Source organism: Dipodomys ordii, unplaced genomic scaffold (assembly GCF_000151885.1).
Source record: "Dipodomys ordii isolate 6190 unplaced genomic scaffold, Dord_2.0 Scaffold151, whole genome shotgun sequence".
NCBI classification, from domain to species: Eukaryota; Metazoa; Chordata; class Mammalia; order Rodentia; family Heteromyidae; genus Dipodomys; species Dipodomys ordii.
This window is the reverse complement of record NW_012267367.1, coordinates 2,991,994-3,014,753: the sequence shown is the minus strand read 5'-3', so window position 1 is coordinate 3,014,753 and position 22,760 is coordinate 2,991,994. Positions and strand designations below refer to the sequence as shown.

The window sequence follows — 22,760 nt, the reverse complement described above, 5'->3', positions numbered from 1 at the left end:
TAAACATATAAACTCCCCCCCCCCCACAAAAAAAAAAACAAATTGGGAGGCTTACCCCATCACTGTTAGTTCATTACATGAGTAACTACTACTTTGAGCTTATCTCTTGGGAGGGAATGTTTTGACTGGGGAGTTCTTGGTTTGATGGTTTAAACTCAGGGCCTTTGCACCTGCTAGATGAGGATGAAACCACATGAGCCATGCCCCCAGCCCATTTTTGCTTTAGTTTTCATTAGGATCCCATCTTTTTATTGCTATAGCTGTGATCTTCCTGATCCCCTGAGCTTTGTTTTGCTCAAGACTAGTGCTCTACCTCTTTGAGCCACAGCTCTATACTTCTGGCTTTTTTTGGTGGGGGGGGATAGTTTATTGGAAATAAGAGTCTCACAGACTTTCCTGTCCAGGCTGACTTTGAACTTCGATCCTCAGATCTCAGCCCCCTGAGTTGCTAGGATTACAGGTATGAGCCACTGGTACCCAGCAATTTGGTAGTTCTTGAAATAATATCCTGTGTTCACTCACATACATTATATAATTCTCTCCTTGCACCGGTAAAATAACATTATTCTCACCTTATAGTTAGGGAAATAGAGGCAGAGCGAAGTGGAAGAATGACACAAGTTGTCCTAAGCAACAGAGATGCACCTCAGGTACTTTTTTTTCGGGCTCCTGGGCTAGGATGCTTTGTCTTGGCAAAAGTAACTTGCTTTGCTGAATCAGGCAGTTGAAAGCCCGGGAGCTCCAGGAATGAAGACCTTATTCTGTTCACTGACAGTGTATGTTTCCTGTTCTGCAGTCAGCCCTAGCAAGGAAATCAAGATCGTGTCTGCTGTGCGGAGGAGCAGCATGAGTAGCTGTGGCAGCAGCGGCTACTTCAGCAGCAGCCCGACCCTCAGCAGCAGCCCCCCTGTGCTCTGCAACCCCAAGTCTGGTAAGCATGCGAGGGGTGGCCATGCTCCTGGATGTGCCAGTGTGGTGCATGCTGGGAAACAGATTCTGAGGTGGAGGAAATCTATTGAATAGAAGACGAAGTAGGGCCCAGCAGAGGGGGGAGAGTCACCTGAAATGAAGTCTCAAGAAAGGCTTCCATTTGTCTCAAGCAGGGACTGCCCTACAGTTACATGCAGTTGCATTGATTTAGCTGGGTCTTTAAACTGACCTATGGCCTTGTTTGTGGTTGGTTGTTCCTGAGAGAAATACATGACTTTAATCATGAGAGTTCACTTCAAAGAGATGGTTGTTCAAATCACTGGAGGCCTGTCTGCCATTAGCTCTCCCAGAAGAGTCTCTTAGTCCTCAAAGGTGTTCGGGCAGTGTGTTCACCATAACAGGAGACATAATGTCTCCCCAGGTTGTGGAAAATCCCAGGATCCACCAGGGGCTAGCACTCCTAAGGAAGAAAGAAGGGAGACCTGCAAACCTACCAATCTCTGTGACTCCTTAGCACCCTGACAAGGAGTGTCACAATCTATTCATGGCCTCCATGGTCTTCATATTCCATTTTAAAAAAAGCTAGGCTCAAAGACTGCTGATAAATCCGTCCTAACAAGCAATCAGAGTACATTGTGTACATGCACAGAAATGTTACAAGTTATGTATGCTAATTAGCCAGGCACCAGTGGCTCATTCTTATACTCTTAGCTACTCAGGAGACTGATATTTGAGTACTACATTTCTAAGCCAGCTAAGGCAGAAAATTCTGTAAGACTCTTTATTTCCAAATCAGCAGAAAGCTGAAAATGGAGAGGTGGTATAAATGAGAGAAAAAGATAAGGAAGAGGGCTGGGAAGGTGGCTCAGTGGTAGAGCACTTGCCTTGCATACCTGAGACCCTGGGTTCGATTCCTTAGCACCACATAAACAAAAAGAAAAAAGCCAGAAGTGGTGCTGTGGCTCAAGTGGTAGAGCGCTAGCCTTGAGGTGAAGAGCTGAAGGACAGCGCCCAGGCCCAGAGTTCAGGCCCCACGACCAGACCCCCCCCAAAAAAGAAAAGATAAGGAAGAATATAAGGCCTTGAGTTCAAGCCCTTATAATGGCACTATCTATCTATCTACCTATTTATCCAACCATCTATAAATAGATAATATGCTAATAAAAGTCTTTGATATTCCATTTTAAAAATGAAAAGAAAGAAGCCACCATATTACTATGTCCCTGTCCTGTGATCCACCTGCTGTTTTGGACAGTCTCTTTCTAGTCCTTCAATTTTTTTGTTTCTCACAACTAGTGCTCTACCAAATGAGCTATGCCTCCAGCCCAGATTTTTGCTGGTTAATTTGAGATGGAGTTTCTCAGACCTTTTGGCTGGCCTTTAGCTGAGATTCTCAAAATCTCATCCTGAACATGTAACACAAGCATGAGACACTGGTTCTAGACCCGTTTTCCAGTTCTCAATGAAGATTCTCGGGAAGGTTCATTTTGGTAGGTTCAGGGCAATGGCAGGTCAGGTACTGGCTGCTGTCTCTGTAGGCTTGATGGGTAACAGAGTGGCCAATGAAAACAGAAGTCTTAGGAGAGAACACTCAACATCATTTTCTTCTAAGATTCTGTGACTCTATCCACTTGCAGACAGCATGGCACCAGGGACCACGTGACCCAGTGGCTGACATTGTGACCAGGCCATCCAATGCCCAAATGGGACACTAATTCTGCTACCTACCCCTTCATTAGCTCTAGAACCCTAGACATGAGCAATTTAACTTTTCCATGCGTGTTCTCTCACATATAAATAGCAAGGAGCCTCACTCATTAGTCTCGTGTGACTAGTGGAGATGCAGCACCTAGCACAGTGCCGTGTAAATCCTGGGGGAAGTTCACTGCTATTACTCCTCAGGACATGCGGCAGTATGGACAGTGCCCCCGGGTTCCAAGGTGTTATTCACTGAAAGTGAAGCTTGAATGCATGCATGTACGTTTATGACTTTGAAATGTCTAAATTTGTTTAAGGATTTGGAGGGAAGAAATGGGAGAAGTAAGGCTGGTACTGTGGCTCACACGTGTAATCCCAGCTGAGATCTGAGGACTGAGGTTTGAAGCCAGCTTGTGCAGACAAACCCCCAAGGTTTTTTAAAAATCTCTAGTTAACCAGAAAAAAGCTGGAAATAAGAGTGTCTCAAGTGGTAGAGGAAAAAAAAAAAAAGCAAGAGTGTGAGGCCTTGAGTTCAGGTCCTAGAATCAGCCAAAAATAAAAAAGGGAAGGGAGGAGGGGGGGGGGGTAGAGGGGAAGGAGAGAGGGAGGGAGGAAGGGAAGGAAGAAGGAAGCAGGGAGAGAGAAGAGGGAGAGAGAAAGAAAAGAAGAGGGAGGGAGAGGAAAATGTAAATATATAGAAGTCATGACTGTTTTCTTTATTAGATGAATTTCATTCTAACCTTGACTCCTTTCCTGACATTCTTGTACCCCTTCCCTTTACTGTTTGTTGTTGTTTGCTTGCTTGTTTTGTGTGCTAACTCCCTTTCCCTCTGTCTCTCTGAGCTAGATTTCAGGCTATTTGCTGATACTTTCTTCTTGTCATTCCCGCTTATTGGTGGTTACACGGGGTGTTGAGTGAATGTCAGCTGAGTGAGGGCAGCAGGGCCCTGGCCGTGCTTGTTGCTGACACTGTGTCTGTCTCTCAGTGCTGAAGAGACCGGTCACATCTGAGGAACTCCTCACTCCCGGGGCTCCGTACGCAAGGAAGACATTCACGGTAAGGCTTGCTCCTTTTCTCCTGCTGATGTTTTTGCTTGTCAGTGTGTCCATGTATGAGCTTATGGACTACATTGAAAATGTTTCTTCATGTTTCATTTTGTCTTTAACATGATTGTACGGTTGGCTTCTTGACTATAAGGCCCTGAAATACAAGATTTGTAATTCATATAATATCCTTTCAAAGCAGATATTCACTATGCACTTATTCTACTGTAATTACAGATTTTTAAGGCCAATAGCAATACATATAATGTCAAGAGCTTCTGGATTATGGCTAATCCTAAAAGCAATTTAAGAGTCTGAAGGCAGAGCCCATTCACTCATGCCTGTAAGAGTCTGAGATCTGAGGATCATGGCTTGAAACCAGCCTGGGCAGAAAAGTCCATAAGATTCATATCACCAATTAACCAGCAAAAAGCTGGAAGTGGAGATGTGGTCCAGGGGTTGAAGAATGCAAACCTTAAATGTAAAAAGCTAATAAGCAAGAGCACATGGCCCTGTAAGTAAGCCCCAGTACTAGCAACCCGCCCCCACCTCCCCCCAAAAAAGTCCTGAAGTAGAGAAACTGTGGGAGACATCATTCCTTTGTAAGAGCTGGTGCCATAAACAAAGTCAGCACGAGCTAAGGTCTAAGGGCTTCTGACTTAGGAGCTCCACAGAGCTGAGAGCAGATCCTGAAAGCCCTTAGAAGTCTGAGACCTCCCTTCTGCCTTCTACCAGCCCATCTGATTTCCTTTAAACAGACTCTGAACTGTTCGTATGGACTTCACCCCCTCCATTTCCCCTTCTTTTGCCTGCTCCTCTCAGTCTCCACACGGACACCCTCTTTAAAGCTTGTCTCTTCTTTCCTGCTATCTTGTGACTTTTGCCTGTTCCCTTAGGGGAGAGCACTCTTTCTGCACTCATTCACGCTATGAACATTGGTTGAGTGCTATTTCCTGTGCTGAGTAAGCATGGAGGAGTTAATGTAAGAAACGTGTGATAAAATATGTGTAGCAAGGGGAAAGTCAAGCAGCACATTTGGAAATGAAATTAGGACGAATTGATTGATAACATCAGATCCAAAATCGCCACGCTTTCTTTCCCGCTTGTCTTCAGTCTCCAGCTTTTAAAGGCGAGTTGCTTGTATGGTGAAAGTATCTGTTTTAGGCCCTTTGTTTCATTGCCAGCACTGCTGGTAACTGGTTGTGAGTGTGTCTCATTTCAGTTGGCATGGGGGTTAAGAACAGGTCTGGGAACTGCCCTGGCACCCAACTGCCAATACTAATGAATGATTCCATAAGAAAAAAAGACACATCTCAGTTCCAAACAACTTTTAGATCAAAGACTACTTGTAAAATATGAACCTTATGTACTTTTTCACTCTCTTTTCTTGGTAGAGGAAAAAGATAGGTTTTAAGAAGGCCACACTTGCCAGGTACCATTGTCTCATGCCTATAATCCTAGCTACTTAGGAGGCTGAAGTCTGAAGATCACAGTTCAAAGCCAGCCCAAGTAGGAAAGTCTGTAAGACTCTTCACCACCAAAAAGCTGAAAGTGGAACTGTGGTTCTGGTGGTAAAGCACTAACCTTGAACCAGAAATGCTCAAGACAAGCCCTGAGTTCAAGCCCTAGGATGGCACACACACACAAAATAATCCTAATAAAAGAAGAAGGCTACACTTGAACTAGATAGACACCGCTGGCTCATGCCTATAATCATAGCTACATAAGAGGCTAAGAGCTGAGGGTCGCTGTTTGAAGCCAGCACGAGCAGCATAGTCCATGAGATTCTTATTTTCAATTAACTAGCAAAAAGCTGAAAGTAGAGTAGCTCAAATCGTTAAGAATAAACCTTGAGCAAAAAAACCTAAAAGACAGTACCTGAGGTCAAACCCCAGTACGAACACATACACACAGATATACACATACACACACTCATACATACACACACACACTCACACTCACATACAAAGGCCACATTCTTCCTGTTTCTCACAATCAGTAATTTTTATTGTTATTCTATATTTCATTAATATAGCTGATCAAAAAGTCTATCTAGTAATCAGTGATGATTACATTAATAGAGAAAGGGGGGCGGGATGCAACCATTCAGCAGATGCAGAAAAACGTTTTGATGAAACTTAACATCCATTTGTAGGAAAAATTCTAAGCAACTAGGTATAGAAGGGAATTCATTAATGTAAAATCTGGTTGACAAGACAGATTCCTGATACTGGGTCAATACTCTGTACCAGATAGCCCAGAGATTAAAAATTAAATATGTAATGTTTACAATGAAAGAAAAATAAAATTGTCATTACATACAGATAATTAATTATGTATTTGTTTTGATTTTCAACATAAAACAAATGGTTAGTATTACTAAGAGAGTTTATATATTTGCTAGAACTGAAAATAAATGAGTAGTCTTCCTTAGATCAATACTGAATTTTTAAAAACCTAGCATTTAAAATACAGTACAAATATCTAGTATTGGGCTTGAAGCATAGCTCAAGTCATTAGAAGGCCTACTAGCAAGTATGAGGCCCTGAGTTCAAATTCAAGCAGACCTTAATTTTAAAGCATTGAGTATAGAGAAATGATATGTAAGGCCTTTACAAGAAACATTTAAAGAAACATTTAAAATGAGTGGAGAAATATATAATAATCATAGTATAGAATTAATAGTTTGAGTATTTTACTTTTAATCAACTTTTTATATAGGTTCAATGTATTTCCAATTCAAATCCCTGTTTTAAAAACTATATTATTTGGATCTAAGAGGAAAGAACAAAGTTGGGGAGGAGATTGGATCTAGAAAGGAGGTTTAGCCATATCTGTAACATCTTCTCCATCATTTATTGGATTTGGACTGGAAATTGTCTTAACAACCTATGAAAGAGGCATTCTGCCAGGTGTACTGAGCTTTGCCTTTCTGAAGCAGCAGTCTTTGGCCAAACCGACCCCTGTCACACAGGAAAATGTATCTTATCGAACTTTCCATAGGGAGAATCCGGCATCTGTGATAGAAGCAAAGCGCTTCCACCATACATGGAGTGGAGAAAGATGTGTCTGGGCACATTTTTATCTGCTCTGGCTTGTCCTCTCTTGGGAGGGACAGGTGAATTGCCAGAGGCTGTCGATTGCTGATTGTGGACTTCCTCTCTAGATTGTTGGTGATGCAGTTGGCTGGGGCTTTGTGGTGAGAGGAAGCAAGCCATGTCACATCCAGGCTGTGGACCCCAGCGGACCCGCGGCTGCTGCAGGAATGAAGGTACCAATGGTTTTCTCATCCCACTCTGTGCCATTTCTAGTAGTAGTAGCAATAGCAGTAGTAGTAGCAGTAATAGCAATAGCAGCTTCTCTTCCTCCTCCTCCTTTTCTTCCTCCTCCTTTTTCTTCTCTTCCGCCCCCTCTTTCCTCTTCCTCTTCCCCCCACTTGCTTCTCTCTGCCCCCCCCCATTCTGGCTTTGAAAACAGGATCATCCTCATGCCTTGCTCACTTCTAGGAATACAATAATATATCCAGCCTGTCCATCTGTCCGTCCGTCTTGTTTTTCCTTTTCTCTCCTTTCCTTTTCCTTTTCCCTTTCCCTTTCCCATTTCCCTTTCCCTTTCTTTTCCTTTTTTTGTTAATACCCAGTTTGAACTCTGGATCCTGTGCTCATTCAACTAGTTGGCTTGCTCAGCTGGCACTCTACCACTTAAACCATGTTTCCAACTCAGCTTTGGCTGGTTATTTTAGAAATGGAGTCTTCAGCCTTTTCTACATGGGCAGCTTCAAACCTTGATCCTTCATATCTCAGCCTCCTGAGTAGCTAAGATTGCAGGTGTGTGCCACCTGCTCCCATCATCCTTTTTGTTTCCTAATTCTGAATTCCAGAACCTTCCCATGGGTTGGTCATTTTTCTCTTCTGACAGGACTGAGTCTGAATACCTTGAGCCTTATTTCATTCTTTGACACCTGTTGTACTGTCTTTAAATGTTTTGGGCCTACTTCTACCAAATATCGTTTGCCCTTTATGAATGAGGTTAAAATGAAGACAAGACCAGAAAATGCAGCAACAAGAGAAGACACTTTTCCTACCGGTCTCCACGTACCTGCGTGCATGTGTGTTTGTGTGTCTCTGGGTGTATGTGTGTGTGTACTAATATACTTATTTCTGGGAATGAAATCCCAATTTCACACATGCTAGGCAAGCACTCTACTCCCTCAGCCCCTGCCTGTCTCCAAACCTCCCTTGGGTTTCACATTTCTTCTCTTGCCTAATGTTAAGTTTAAAATGTGCATGTGTGTGCATTTTTTCTTCAATCTCATGTAACAACAGCTGTTTCTGTTCTACATGAGGTCTATTCCTGTGGCGTTAATGCTGCCAACAGTGCACTGGAGTCCCACTGTAAGGGTAGCATATGCTAAGAAAATGAAAACAGAAATTATGGTGTCTAGCTTCATGTCTTGGCTTTGCTAGTGACTGGCTCTGAGTAAAATTTGTAACATCACAGAACCTGCTTGCTCCTCATTGAAAGGGCCTCTGTATTTTCCTTGGCTCTTTTATGGATTATCCAGCTGCAAATACAAAGACAATGCAAGCATCAATTCTGTATTAATGTATTTATGATTTTGATTATTCAGAAGGCTGAGCAGGATACTCATGAGCTCTGAGTCAGCACTAGGCTATACATATAGCCAAACGCAATTCTCTTTAATTAATTAATGTGCAGTGGCTCACTTGGTAATCCTCTCCACCCAGGCAGCTAAGATGAGGATGATCATGATCTGAGACTAACCCAGGCAAAAAGTTTGTGAGACCCTCATTTCAACCCATAAATTTAGGTGCAGTGGTCCACAGCTGTCACCATAGCTACATAGAAAGCGTCAATAGGAGGAGTGCAGTCTAAACCAGCCTGAGACAAAAGCAAGATCCTATTAAAAAAAAATAAAATAAAATAAACAAAAGCAAAAGGGAAAGGGAAAGGAAGCATGGCTAAGGGATAGAGGACTTGCCTTTATTTAAGGCCCTGACTTCAGACCCCAATGTCACCCAAAAAATACTTTTTGAAAAAAACCTTTTGCATACTTTAGGACTAAAATGATACATGCACAAAAAATGCTGAAAAAGATTACCTATAATGGTTTCTAGCCCAACAGTTTATGGGGACTGTAATTGGCATATAAGATGTAGCTCCATTAACATTTTGGTTCATGTTCTTATAGTCATATATTTGTATCTAACAAGTATATATATTCATATATGAATAATCATAGATTTGAAGGTTGAAGGTATATGTATACACATATACCTTTATAGTATGTACACCTAAATATACATATCTTTTCATTTGGCATATACACACACAATTACACACATATAAATATACATTGTCTTCATTTATATAAAAAAACAGTGTAAGAGGATGTTAAGACTCCTCATTTTCTCATTGTGTGTGTGTGTGTGTGTGTGTGTGTGTGTTGCCAGTCCTATACCACAGCCACAGCACCGTGTGTGTGTGTGTGTGTGTGTGTGTGTGTGTGTGTGTGTGTTGCCAGTCCTATACCACAGCCACAGCACCACTTCTACCTTTTTCTGTTTATGTGGTACTGAGGAATGGAACCCGGGCTTCGTGCATGCTAAGCAAGCACTGTACTACTAAGCCACATTCCCAGCCCTGGTTTTCTGTTTTGAAGTAACTTTTCATTAGCATTGTTTCCTTCAGTGCTCTGTGCATTTTCCTATAGGATATTGATCTCTCCATTCTCTGGGACCATGCATCAGAGGACTTAGAAGTCAGAAAGCTAAAGATAATTCCTACCATCCATTTATCCAATACTTTCATCTTCTCCACAGACTTTTTTCCTAGTGAGGTAAACCAATACAGTTAGGATGTGAGCCACTACCTCTCTGGTGTCAGATATGTGCCCTTTGGCTTTGTTTTACATACAAGAAAAGGGGAAAGATAAAGAAGATGGCCATCAAGGAATGGTGGTAAGGGAGAAGAGCACTTTACTGCTGGGCTGGGTAACCCGTGTTGGTATGATGAAGTGCTGGCTCTGGGCAGTTCTGGAAGCTTCCTTGGCTATGTCAGTAAGGGTTAGAGACACTGTCCTACTTTTTCCAAGACTGCAGTAGGCACAGCACCAAAGAGGCACAGCAGAAGAATTGGCTTGGTTCATAAAGGGTGGGCTCTTGTCTCTTTGCTGAAGCCAAATATTTTATTTTCTAATGGAACTCTTGGCTGTAGGAAGGACTTTATATTTTATTTCCCCACAAAAAAAAATACCCAGTGTGGATTACTTTTGGCATAGTGCTTCAGTTCTGAGCATGCACTCGTTCACATGAGGCCTTGACTTAAAACACATTTCCTTTGAGGAAAGCAATGAATTACATTGCAGCTGAGGCCTGGGATTGCTCAGCCAAGTGTACAGGGAATTTAATTGGCTTTCATTCATCTCTATTGATTGACATGCATAGCCACTGTCAATTGGTTAAGACTTTATATATTTGTATAGGTGGGTTTTCCTGAGCTTTTGTTTCATTTTGTAAACTAATAACTTATATAGTTCCTATTTTTATTTTCTCTGGAGGTACACAATCATTTTTGTATGCTAGAGAATAGCACAGAATTCATCTGAGCAGTTTCTGCACTATTATATTGTACAGCTTTCTAGTTCAGTGACATGACATGTTATGTGCTCAAAGCACTTTGGTCTCTATCTCTGTCTCTGTTTTTGTCTCTATCTTTCTCCCTCCTTCCCTCCACCCCTGTCTGCCTCCTCTCTTCCTTCTTTCGTTTTTCATTCCCTCTCTCCCTCCATCTCCATTACTCTCTCTAGCCTTCTCTTTTGGCTTTTCCCCCCTCCCTTCTCTTTCTACCTTCTTCCTCCTTCCTTTTTTCCCTCCCTGCATGTCCCAGACTTTTCTGCTGGGCTGTCTTTGATCCTACAAGTCTCAGCCTCCTAAGTAGCTTGAATTACAGGCTTGAGCCAAGCTACTATCTTAAAGCAAATTTTGTGAATGATTCAATACAAGGGAACTTCTATAGAAAGGGAAATTCACCTATTGAGCATCTGCAGTGTGTTCCCCCAAATACTTCATATCCATGATATAGTTTATAGTGTTCTGGCACCTTTTGGAGACGGGTGGAAAATGTCTTTCTACTTCATCAGTAAGAAAAGTGGGTGAGCTTTCCCAAGGCTATCCGGTTGGTAAATGTTAGAGGTAGACTCAAACCTGGTATTGCTGTCCCTACTTCAGCCTACATATTTCCCATGGTATTATTTTAAGAAATGCAAACCCTTGAGGCAGAGCCCAATAAATAGTAAATGCCATTAAACCCTTGGTGAACTATTCTAGGGAAGAGAATTATGTTCTATTCAAAGCACATCGTTAGGGTGGTCACATGTTCACCTGGACTGAAGAAGACAAAATAAATAATTTTGTTCTTGGCACCAACTCCTCACTTCGGTCAAGTCTAGATTCTACAGCGTGATAGAGAAAATTCCAAAACACTCACTTCTTGTTAGCGCAGACCATTCAGTTCTTGGACTCAAAAGGAAATTTAGCTCTAATCACAAATAAGGAACAAAAGATATCCTTGGTCTTTTCTGGAAAGTTTATTTATTTATTTTTCTTGTGGGAATAATTAAATCTGGTGAGAAATTGTATTCAAGTTTTCAAACTGCCTTGTGCCAAGTCTCAGAGGGATTTCAAGCCTCCTGGCTTCTCTGTTTGTTTCCTGCTGTGGTGAATTGATGGATGTGGGCTTCTGGGCCTCTTTTTTTGTTTGCTTGTTTCTTTGTATATTTATATAGAAACAGTCACCATGATGAAACACTGGCCATTTTTCTCTCTTCCCTTTAAAATCGGATTTTTTTTCATATAAAAGAAAAATTTTCACAGGTGGACCCGTTGCACCAATGAGATGTACAAGATCTTATGTCGAAAACGAACTATATATCTTTGGGGTGGGGGCAGGAGGGGGGATGGGAAGGGGAAACAATGCTTGATAAGAAATGCACTCATTACCTTGCCCATCCATGCAATTGTATCCCCTCTGTATGGTATTTCCACAATAAAAAAAGAAAAATTTTCCAAATCTTATTGATCTTGTTTCTTCATGATCACAGCTCTATTGATTTCATAGTATTTTCCTCCTGGACCAAGAGAGGTCAGGTTCCTAATTGCTCAAACCTGCCTGGGCACTGACATAAGAAATCATAAAATACTCATCAGAACAGATGGACAACCCCTCAAGTGCATAATTTCTTACTTGTCAGTCATTATTGTTCATTACGTCAATCATTATTGTTCAGTACTAGGTGCTGGGTATTATAATAGGCCAGCATGGGATTTGTAGTTGAAAGAGGAAGAGATAGATTAGGCTCATAATCATCCTGTTGAATATATAATCCAAGATGAGAATAATGAAGTTAAAAAAAAAAAAAACAGTGCTTGTAGTTTTTGCAGGGTGGATGGTGGATGAGAAGGACAACCATTCAGAGAAGAAAGGTTTGAGCAGAAAGCTGAATGAATAGAGTTGGGTTGGTGGTGTATGCCTATCATTTCAATATTCAGACAGGAAGTTCAGAGCAAGTCTGGACTACATAATAAGACTTTGCTTCAAGCAAACAGAATAAATAGAAATTTTTAAAAAATGAAAAGAAAGTGTGTGTATGTATGCATGTATCCTTGTATAGGTACACACCGGGCTTATTCTGTATAGAAGGCAGCCTGGTTTCCTGAAAGCCATGTTAGACTTCAGGATGAGGAAAATTTGGAAAGATAGTATTTTTCTGCCTGTTTTTTTTTTTTTTTTTTGGAAGGGGGTGTGTGAGAGGGCAGCGGAGGAGTTCTGGGGCTTGAACTCAGGGCATGGGCACTAAGCCTGAACTGCTTTTGCTCAAGCCTAGCCCTCTACCACTTGAGCCATAGCACCACTTCGACTTTTTCTGTTTATGTAGTACTGAGGAATCGAACCCAGGACCTCCTGCATGCTAGGCGAGCACTCTGCCACTAAGCCACATTCCCAGCCCTCTCTACCTGGTTTTGATTACCACCCCCTGGAAGAGCCCTCCTGAGACATATTCTTTCCCTAGTTATCTTTCTTGGCAAAATTGGATACCAGCAATTCACAGTTTTCTTATTTACGCATTCTGTCTACTGCCTATGTGTCTGTGTGTGTGCACACTTATGCGTGCACATTTGCCTTATATTTACAAATACAGAAGCTAGGAGTACTGCTCAATGCTAGAGTGCTGCTTAAAAAAGACAACATTTTTGCACTCTAAAAAACAGTTTCTTTCTCTTTAGGGATTATGCTTCTTCCCCTTCCTTCCTCCCAGTCCCCATGAGGAGGGATGAATTAGATAATGGAAGCTCCGGAGTTTTGTGAACGTGTGCTTTAAATCAAGCCTTTTTAGAACAGGCACCGCTTTTAAGTAGATAATAGGGCAGGTTTTCTCAGACACACACAAATCTGTCAGAACACAGGACATGTCTGTCACGCTGGAAAGCTCTTCGTGTCTACTCTCTTTCTTTCTACCCAAGGCAATCAATCACTCATATGTTTTCTGCCATAAGAACTTGGGTCGTTAGAGCCAGACAGAATCCTGGCTCCACTCCTAACATGGAGGTCACTTTTGGCTTTTGGCACACTTGGCTTCCCTTGGCCTTTCTCTTACGTTAACTGAGGATGCAGTGCATCTGCTCTTGCTAAGGTTGGGACCAGATCTAATGTATGCTGAGCCCTTGCGTGCCACACTTACTGCCCCATCCCTTCCCTCAGAATGAATAAATGGGCACATCTCCAAGAGACACCCTGTTGGTAAAATACAATTGGTCGTGTCTTCAGTCTTTGGCTCTGTCTGCTGGCTCTGAGCTTCAACATTACGAGCCCCAAGTTGCCCCCTGCCTGTTACCCTTGAGTTCTCCCCAATTTCCCCCATTTTTCTGTTCCTAAATTCATCTAGAATGTCACCCCCTCTTCCACCCCTTTCCCACACTCTGCTGGATACTCGGGTCACAAGGTCCTTCCTGAGTGGTGTCATCTTTGCCATCAGCCTTGTTACCAACACTGAGTTCCACTTAGAAATCTCCAGAGGCACCGATGACTGCTTCTGACCCACCCTACTCATACTTTCCACCTGACTTGTCTTGTGACGCATTTCCCTGTTCACCTGGGGCTCCCATTTATAGTTTTTTACTGGCACTGGGTCATCTGACACGGAGCCTACGTTTACGTATCAAATACCTTGGGCTTGAGTTCAGCTTTACCTTTCTGTTAGGACCAATGACAATCGCTTCAACTCTAAACTAAGCATCAGAATTTCTACTTTTCCAATAAAGTGGCTTACAATAGTCAAGAATAAATGTGGTGTGCATTCTGGCTTAGCCCCTGGTACATACTAAACAGTAAGTTTTTGAGGGGGAAGGCAGTGCTGGGGCTTGAACTCAGGGCCAAGGTTCGGTCCCTTAGCTTTTTTACTCAATGATGATACTCTACCAGTTGAGCTATACCTCTGCTTCAGATTTTTGCTGGTTAATTGGAGATAACAGTCTCAAGGACTTTTCTGCCTAGGTTGGTTTGAACCATGATCCTCAAATCTCAGCCTCCTAAATAGCTATGATTACAAGTGAGCCATGAACACTAGTCAAGCAGTAAATGTGTGTAGGTGTTGAAGGTGGAGTTTTAGGGTCCAGGTCCATACTCCAGGCTTTCCCCAAGTCAGATCTGGCTGCTTGACCCCACACACAAATAGCCATATAAAGGACTGAGTGATGGCGAAGGGCAGAGAAAGGAGATGGGGACTGACAAGAGCTTTGAGCTTAAAGAATTAGGACAGGAGGTGAGAGGTGTGCGTAAACAGTCTCAGTCACTAGTGTGGCCGGGTTAGTCATAGTCTCTGTCCTGGCTTTGGGCTGGGAGCCATCTGGTCTGGGTGAGCAAATTGCTGTAAACCTGGTGGGTGGTCTGTCCTGAGGAGGCTCTGCTGTTCCCTTCCTCCAGCCCAAGATGTTATCAATCCGACCTAGATTCCAAAGCAGCTTCAAGGTTCAAGCAAAGAACAGATGCAGAAATCGAAGCAAGGGTGCCAAACTTTTTTTTTGGGGGGGGGGGAGGTGGGTTCGTTAGTTCATGGGCCCAAGTAAAGGATCAGTACTTTATAGCAAAAGCAGTGTAAGGATCTTGTCACAGTGTCATTTATGATATTGCTTGTTAGAATTATTGGGTTATTCTGAGTCTTCTGCAGATGGTTACTTAAATGAGCTTGTATTTACAAACAAAACATGAAGTGATAGAACAGTAGCCAAAAGTCTATATCATGGGAAGAAGGTTTAGTGCTCATGTGTCATCCATATTGCAGTATACTGTCCTAACTCTCTTAGGAAGAGTATAGTTTTAGGAATACTTAATCGCAGGTTCTCATCTGAAAATGGCAAATGTAACTGCTTTATGGCGTAACCCTGAGGAAAAGAATATGGAAAAGAATATGCCTTAGCCTACTTTCTGTTTTTACAATAAAATATCTGAGGGCAGGTAATTATATAAAGAATAGGAGGTAATTTAACTCATTGATTTGGTGGTAGGAGAAGTCATACAAACAAACAAACAAACGTGGGCCTAGCATCTTCTTGCTATATCAAACACAGAACAAGGCATCACTTGGTTAAAAAAAAAAAAAATGTGCTAACTGGAGCCCTCTGCCTTTGCCTCCTCTCCTTCCTTCTCCTCCTCTTCTTCAGGGTACAGACATGAGCTGTTGGTTTTTTTGTCAGTTGTGAGACTTGGACTCAGGCCTGGGCGCTGTCCCTCAGCTCTTTAGCACAAGGCTAGTGCTCTACCATTTGAGCCACAGCTCCACTTCCAGTTTTCTGGTGTTCAGTTGGAGATCAGAGTCACAGACTGCCCTGCCTGGGTTGGCTTTGAACCATGATCCACAGATCTTAGCCTAATGAGTAACGAGGATTACAGGCATGAGCCACCAGCATCTAGCATGTGTACCTTGTCTGGGGAGAACAGCAGTATTGGCAACAAAAAGATACGTTAAGCTCCCAAAAAGATTTATTAAAGTCCTAACCCTTAGTAGCCAAGAATGGGACCTTTTTGTCCTTTGGGAAGAAGGGCTTTAAAATGAGGTTATTAGAGTGGGCCCCACGGGGCAGAGATACATGAAGGAAGATGTAAAGACACACATGGAGAAAATGTCCATGTAACTGGATTGCTTGCACACAAGGAAAGCCAGCTGATCGACGTAGAAAGCACACACCTCTATAGTGTTCAGAAAGAGCAGCATACCCTGTTCAACTCTTTTTTTTTTTTGTGAAAATACTGTACAGAGGGGTTACAATTACGTGGGCCAGGTAATAAGTACATTTCTTATCAAGCATTGCAGCCTCCTCCTTTTTTTACCCTTCCCATCCCTTCCCAGCCTCCCCCCGACCCCCACCCAATCCTCCCCCCCACCACCAAAGTTGTAAAGTTCGTTTTCAACATGACAACTTGTACTTCTCGTTGTTGCAACAGGTCCTTATTTAAACGACTTGTTTTTTCCCTTCCCCTCCACAAATTATACCGACATCAAATACAGTGAAAGTAGGGGTTATACTGTGGGGGAGGGACATACAAAGCAACAAAGAAATAATCTTATAATTGCATTAGAAACAAATGCATGAAAGAAAAAAAAGCATTTAAAATACATATCTTAGGGTTCATTTTCCTAACATCACCTTATCTGATCTTTTCTGCTTGACTCAGACATATACTAGATATTGCAACTAAGGGAAATCATGGGACCTATGTTTCTTTGGGCTTGGCTTACTTCACTTAATATAATATTAACTGAAGTAAGCCCTGTTCAACTGTTAATTTCACTTCCAGCATCCAGAACTGCAAGGCAAAGTGGTTCTGTCATCAACCAGCCACTCTTTGGGGCTTTGTTAATAACCCTAAGAAACTAATCTAGATTGTGGTCATATGTCCAGAAAGGAAAACCATTCTTTGAGGAAGTGGACAGTGGCTTGTGGGAGACAACTAATAACCTTTCTTTGAAAAGTAAACAGCACAAACATCCTTCCACAAGTATTTGTTGAGTTCCTTCTCCTTTGCATGCTCAATGGCAGGCAGTGAGCAGTTGTGAGCAAAGCTAGCAATAAATATACTTGCCCTTGGGGCTGAAGGTTTCAAGACAAGGCAGATATTGATTACTGGCAAATATTTAATTACAAACTATGCTGCTACCTGATGATCTGCATTCCATGCAATTATTTTGTTAGAAACTATAATTTATAGGTTTTGGCAGGAGCATGGCTACGTACAAGGAGCTGGCGTTGTCAGATACAAATGTTTGCATATTTGCACATTTTATTCATTTCTAGAATTTAGAGATACCTCTAAATTCTCTAAATTCCATCTGCCATTTTTTTTCTGACAGATGACATCTAATATTGTGGGTATTAAAGTTACAGCTAGGGCCCTCCAAAGAGACCCTGTGAAAGGAAGGAAAATGATAGAAAGCTGAAATGGAAGATGTTAGTTTGACACAGGGTCAAAAATACCTGGAACAGGAATGAAGGGTACCAAGTCTTGTTTTGCACATTCCTGTATTTCCTGCTGCTTCTTCTATCTCAGTAAACAGCATCATCACCCACTCAATTGCTTGGGCCAGAGACCTACAGTTGAAGATACTTCCAAAATGTACCTCAAGTGAATGACTTACATATTATCGTTGTTGTTGGCCATGAGGCTTGAACTCAGGGCTATGGTGCTGTCCCTGAGCTCTTTCACTCAAGACTAGTGCTCTACCAATTTGAGCCACACCACCACTTCTAGTTTTCTGGTGGTTAGGAGATAAGAGTCTCATGGGCTTTCCACCCAAGCTGGCTTCGTACCTCCATCCTCAGATCTCAGCCTCCTGAGTAGCTAGGATTATAGGTGTGAGTCACCAGCTCTTAGCTTCGCATTTTATTTTCTAAAAGACTTTGAGCATGGGGACGAATATGTAGATAATAGGTGACATGAGTCACATACAGAAGCTGCAGACAGCTTGGAGTCTAGACTGTGTACCCTACCAAAAAGGTGGTTGTTGAATTTTATGCTCAGCATATATACTAGATTTTCAGTAAATTTCATGACTACCTAATTCTAAGATAATACTAAGCACTTTTGGTTACATGATAGGCCAGGTTAGGCATCATCCTAGATACGTTTCCTCTGGCATTATTTATTATAGCAATCCTGATACTCATGTATTGTCTCCATGTTTAAATGGATTAAGAAATTAGCTGGAGGCTGGGAATTTGGCTTAGTGGTAGAGTGTTTGCCTGACATGCATAAAGCCCTGGGTTTGATTCCTCAGTACCATATAGACAGAAAAAGCCAGAAGTAGCACTGTGGCTCAAGTGGTAGAGTTGCTAGCCTTGAGCCAAAGAAGCTCAGGGACAGTGTCCCAGCCCTGAGTTCAAGCCCCTGGACTGATTTTTAAAAAAGAAAGAAATTAGTTGAAGCTGTGTGTTGGTGGCTCATGCCTGTAATCCTAGCTACTAGGGAGGCTGAGATCTGAGGATTGGGATTTAAAGTCCATGAGACTTTTATTACCAATTAACCACTAGAAAACTTAAAAAAAAGAAGACAGCTGAAGGCTAAGATGTGTGTATGAATTCATATATGTCTAGACCTAGATCCCATGTTTTGGTATTATTATTGTGCTCACATGGAACTGATAATCTCGAAAGAAAGTATAGGCCAGATATATCTTTCACATCATATGGATTTAGATAGTCTGTGTACAAAGGCATCATATTGTATTTGGACCACTGTATATTGGCTCATGCTGTGTTTAATGCTACTCTCCTAGAATATACTGATATATAGATGACTTTTTGAGACAGGTGATAAATTCATGTCAATATTTTTTTAAAAACTCAAAGGACTGAGCTGTGGAAACTAGAATGTATCCTTGTCTGTGAACTTTCTAAATATCAAGGATCTGAATAGCCCAAATCTGTTGACATTTGGGCTCCCTCCGTGACTATTTTGTTGCTGTCGTTCTTGCTGTGATTCCTAAAAGCAAGAAGCCTGGTGTTTCTTGAGATGGAAGTGTGGATGCCGTGTTGTGATAATAGTGGGTCCTGCGCAAAGTTCCTACTGAGTATTACCAGACACCTTGTTCTCTCCAGGGATTCGGCATCTGTTTTTTTCTTACTTTATGTTTTGTTTGAAAATGGTTCATGTTCTCACTCTGGCTGAGTCTAAGCTTTAGACATGTTTGCCTTTGCCCTCACATTTCATTTTCTTCTTGTCTGTTCTCCACCTCCTTCCACCAGGACTGCTGTGGAATGTGAGGCCAGAGTGTACAAAACGCCACCAGACTGTAGGGATCCCAAGCTATCCTGGAGCCTAAGGGACTCATGTGGACTTGCTGTCTTTTGTGACCACCTTCAAGGCAACCTGACTTCTATGAAGTGAAAGCAGCCATTGGCAGTGCTCTTAATAGGCATTAGAACATTTCAGTTCTTGGCTCTTTTCTATGGTTTTGCAGTGGGTGGCTTTATAAATCATAACTAAAGCTAAGTTTTGTCCAGAATATGTTGAAATACCCTCACCAGTGTCTTTGGAGTATCCAAAGTGTTACTTCTACCGCCATTAATCAGAACCTTACAGCTAGAAAGATTCCTCTAATTCTCAATACCATTTGGGAGTCAAGTGACTTGTTAAGAACCAAGTAGCATCTGTGAAGCACATGTCCACAAAACAGACCTACACAGTGTGTGCATCACATCTGAACAATTAAATGCTTTCTGTAGATCATCTAAAACTGATCCACAGATTCTAGGATAGGAGTCCTCCAGACTAGCCTCTTCATCTTACAGACAGTAAAAATAAGGACCAGTGAAGTGAAATGACTTCAGCCGGTGTTAAGTGAGAAGACCAGGGCTAACTTATGATCGTTTCCGACATGATGTTGACAGAAATATGTGAAATAGATGAACTTCAGTGGAGCACTCCCTTTATATTGTTTCTTGATTTTTTCTAGCTCACTTTTACCATCATAGTCTTTTGGTAACTAATAATGATGTACACTCTTTTATGTTCACCTATTTATTTTTCTTTTTCTTTTAACTTAGTTATATAGAGGAGGATTTTGTTGTATTTTCACACGTTTACAATAGATTTCAATTACCTGCCTCTTCTCACTCTCCCTTCCCCCCTTTTGACCTGTTATATTATTATATATATTATTATATTAATAATAATAATAATGTCTTGTTTGTGTCAGATGTGTATATAAAGATGTTTTCCTTTTATTCTCAACTTCCCAAAATAGAGATATAGTACTGCCAAGTCCATTTTACACATAAGAAAATGAACACTTGGGTGGGACACAATGGTGTGTATCTCTAATCTCAGCACTGAGGACGTGAAAACAGTAAGATCTTGAGTTCAAGGTCAGCTTGGGCTGCATAGTTTAGACCCTATCCTAAAAAAGGAAAAAGTCTCAAGTGAGGTTGTTCAGGGCCAAGAGTGAATTCCAGCTCTGTTTGTGCCATAAATTCCACTTTGGGTACTGATCTTGAACATAATCCTCTTGTTTAAAGCAAACATAAACAAGAACGCAGAGAACCTTGAAGGAATGCCCAGACTGGAGTTGGCCTGAGTTGAGGCCCAGACCTGGACACTGTTTGGAAACAATCTATATTTTTTAACTTTTTAGTTTTTTTTGCTGGTCCTGGGGCTTGAACTCAGGGCCTGGGCACTGGTCCTAAGCTTCTTCGTGCGCAAGGTTGGCACTCTACCACTTGAGCCACAGTGCCACTTCTGGCTTTTTCTGAGCAGTATATTGGAGACAAGAGTCCCACGGACTTTTTTGCTTGGACTGGCTTTGAACCATGATCCTCAGATCATGAGTAGGTAGGATTGCAGGTGTGAGCCACCATCACCCAGCTTGGAAATAGTCTTTAAAGATGGCCATGAGGTAGAGTACTCTCCACCCTGGATGCAGCGCTGCATTCATTTTCCTGCCTCTGATTCAAATGGAGGGTGGTGCTCTATATTTTGGCTTTGAAATACCTTTGTTTTTGTGTCCTTTGGACTGTTTCCTTGCAGAGTGTCAGTTACACACATACTTGGAAGTTTATGAGCCCCACTTCATGTCAAAATCCACACAGAGAAAACCAAGCAAAGAAGCAGGCCCTTGCTTCTTTCAGTTGCCTTTCAGAGCCAACGAATTGCTCGTGCCCTCAGCTTTGTTGCTTTGAATTGTTGCAACTGGGCCAAGTGGCATTCAAGAAAGCTGGTCTTCCCTCACTTCTAGTGTGAGGCAGTTTCTGTTGCATAAAACCCCCCTGGAGAGGCTGCAGTGAGGTGTGGTGTTGTATCCTGGGAAGGCCCCAGTCTTGAACAGAAAAAGGCTTTTTGTTGGTGGTGGTGGTGGTTGTGGGGCTTGAACCTTAGGCCTAGGCTCTGTCCCTCAGCTCTTTAGCTCAAGGTGAGCGCTCCACCAGAACCACTTCTGGTTTTCTGATGGCTAATTGGAGATAAGAGTCTCATGGACTTTCCTGCCGGGGCTGGCTTTGAACCGTAATCCTTAGATCTCAGCCTCCTGAGTAGCTAGGATTACAGGTGTGAGCCATCAGTGTCCAGCTAACAGAAGTTTTTTTGAAGAAAAGGAGATATCCTTCATACTATTCCTAAGAAAGTTGAAGGCTATTTAAGAAAATCAGTCTCTAATTAATTTGAACATACCTCTCTCTCTCTCTCTCTTTCTCTCTCTCTCTGTCTTTTCAGTCCTGGGGCCTGAACTCTGGGCCTGAGCACTGTCCCTCAGCTCTTCAGCTCAGGGCTAGCACGGCCACCTTTCCAAGTCTCTGCCCAGGTTTGCCTTCAGCCTGCATCTCCTGTCAGCACCTCCATTTTTGCAATTGCTAGCAAGCCTGTCCAGGCTTAATGTCTGCAGATGCGACAACACTGGATGCCCAGTACTGTGACATTTTCACCTTCAGATTTCCACTTTTACAAAGTCCAGTTCTGATTCTCTCATTTCCTGTCTCCAGCATGGTTGACAAGTCCCATCTCCTTTAGAATATCTAGTAGTAAGCCTGAGATGTCTTACTGTTTTCTTCACATGGGATAAAGAGCTAGACAGAGTGGTGGAGTAGACGATCAAGTTGGAAACTGCCTGCACTTCTTTTTTTTTTTATGGCAGTACTTGGATTAGAACTCGGGGCCTCATACTTTCTAGACCTGATTAATACCACTGAGCCACCTCTCTGGCCCTGTTTTACACTGGCTATTATTAGGATAGGTGTACACATGAGCCTTGATCTGCCTATGCTATAGGCTCCCTAATCATCCATGGGATAACAGGCATGCAACATCTCCTCTAGGTTCACTCCATGGAGAGGAAGTGTCATGGGCCTTTTTACCCTCAGCATCTCACATAGTTTTATATGACATACATGCACCCACTATGGTTTTCAGAGAGGTCTTGCATAGTTTTTGCTGAGGGCTGGCCTTGAACTTGGATCCTCCCAATAGCAAGGGTTACAAATGTGAACCACTGGCATCCAGCCGCTACCAGCACTTAGGCATTTCTCTCACTTTCTAGGAAAAGGAACATAAGTTATAACCTGTCATCTCTGCATCTGTATCCCTTCTTCCTTTTTCTCCTACTTCTTCCACAATCCTGTGCCCCCCACTTGGTTGCTTACGGTTCTCAAACATTCATTCTTCAAATTCTTTGTTCTGAGTGACTAATTTCATTCCTGATGGTTCTAGAGTGATTTCACAAGGGAGTTTAGTTCCAGACGATCTCTGAAAAGCTATGGCCTCATCAGTGGTGGAAGTTTTGAAGCCATAATTTGTCAGTAAAGCCATCAGTTGATGATTAGTTCTTCTCACTAACTCAGAACTGGAACCGCAAAGAGCCAGGGCAAGTCACATCCTGCTCTTCCCCTGCATTTTTGCATCTATACATTATTGAATGAACCTCAGTGGCATTAGCAATAGTAGTTGCTTCATTTCTACTTTCCAGATATTATGCATGATTGTCTTGAGCCAACTTGAACTTGAAATTGTATAGTAAAAGGAGTTGGGGA

At 42.2% G+C, this 22,760-nt stretch overlaps 1 protein-coding gene across 1 annotated transcript in view; it reads left to right on the top strand.

Moving 5' to 3' along the window:
* The window catches only part of Deptor (DEP domain containing MTOR-interacting protein), a 133,953-nt gene that overhangs the window by 97,245 nt on the left and 13,948 nt on the right, over window positions 1–22,760 (top strand). The window contains exons 6-8 of the mRNA XM_013032233.1: window positions 797–931; window positions 3,615–3,685; window positions 6,839–6,943. Coding sequence (XP_012887687.1) covers window positions 797–931; window positions 3,615–3,685; window positions 6,839–6,943 — 311 coding nt within the window. The remainder of the gene's footprint in view (window positions 1–796; window positions 932–3,614; window positions 3,686–6,838; window positions 6,944–22,760) is intronic.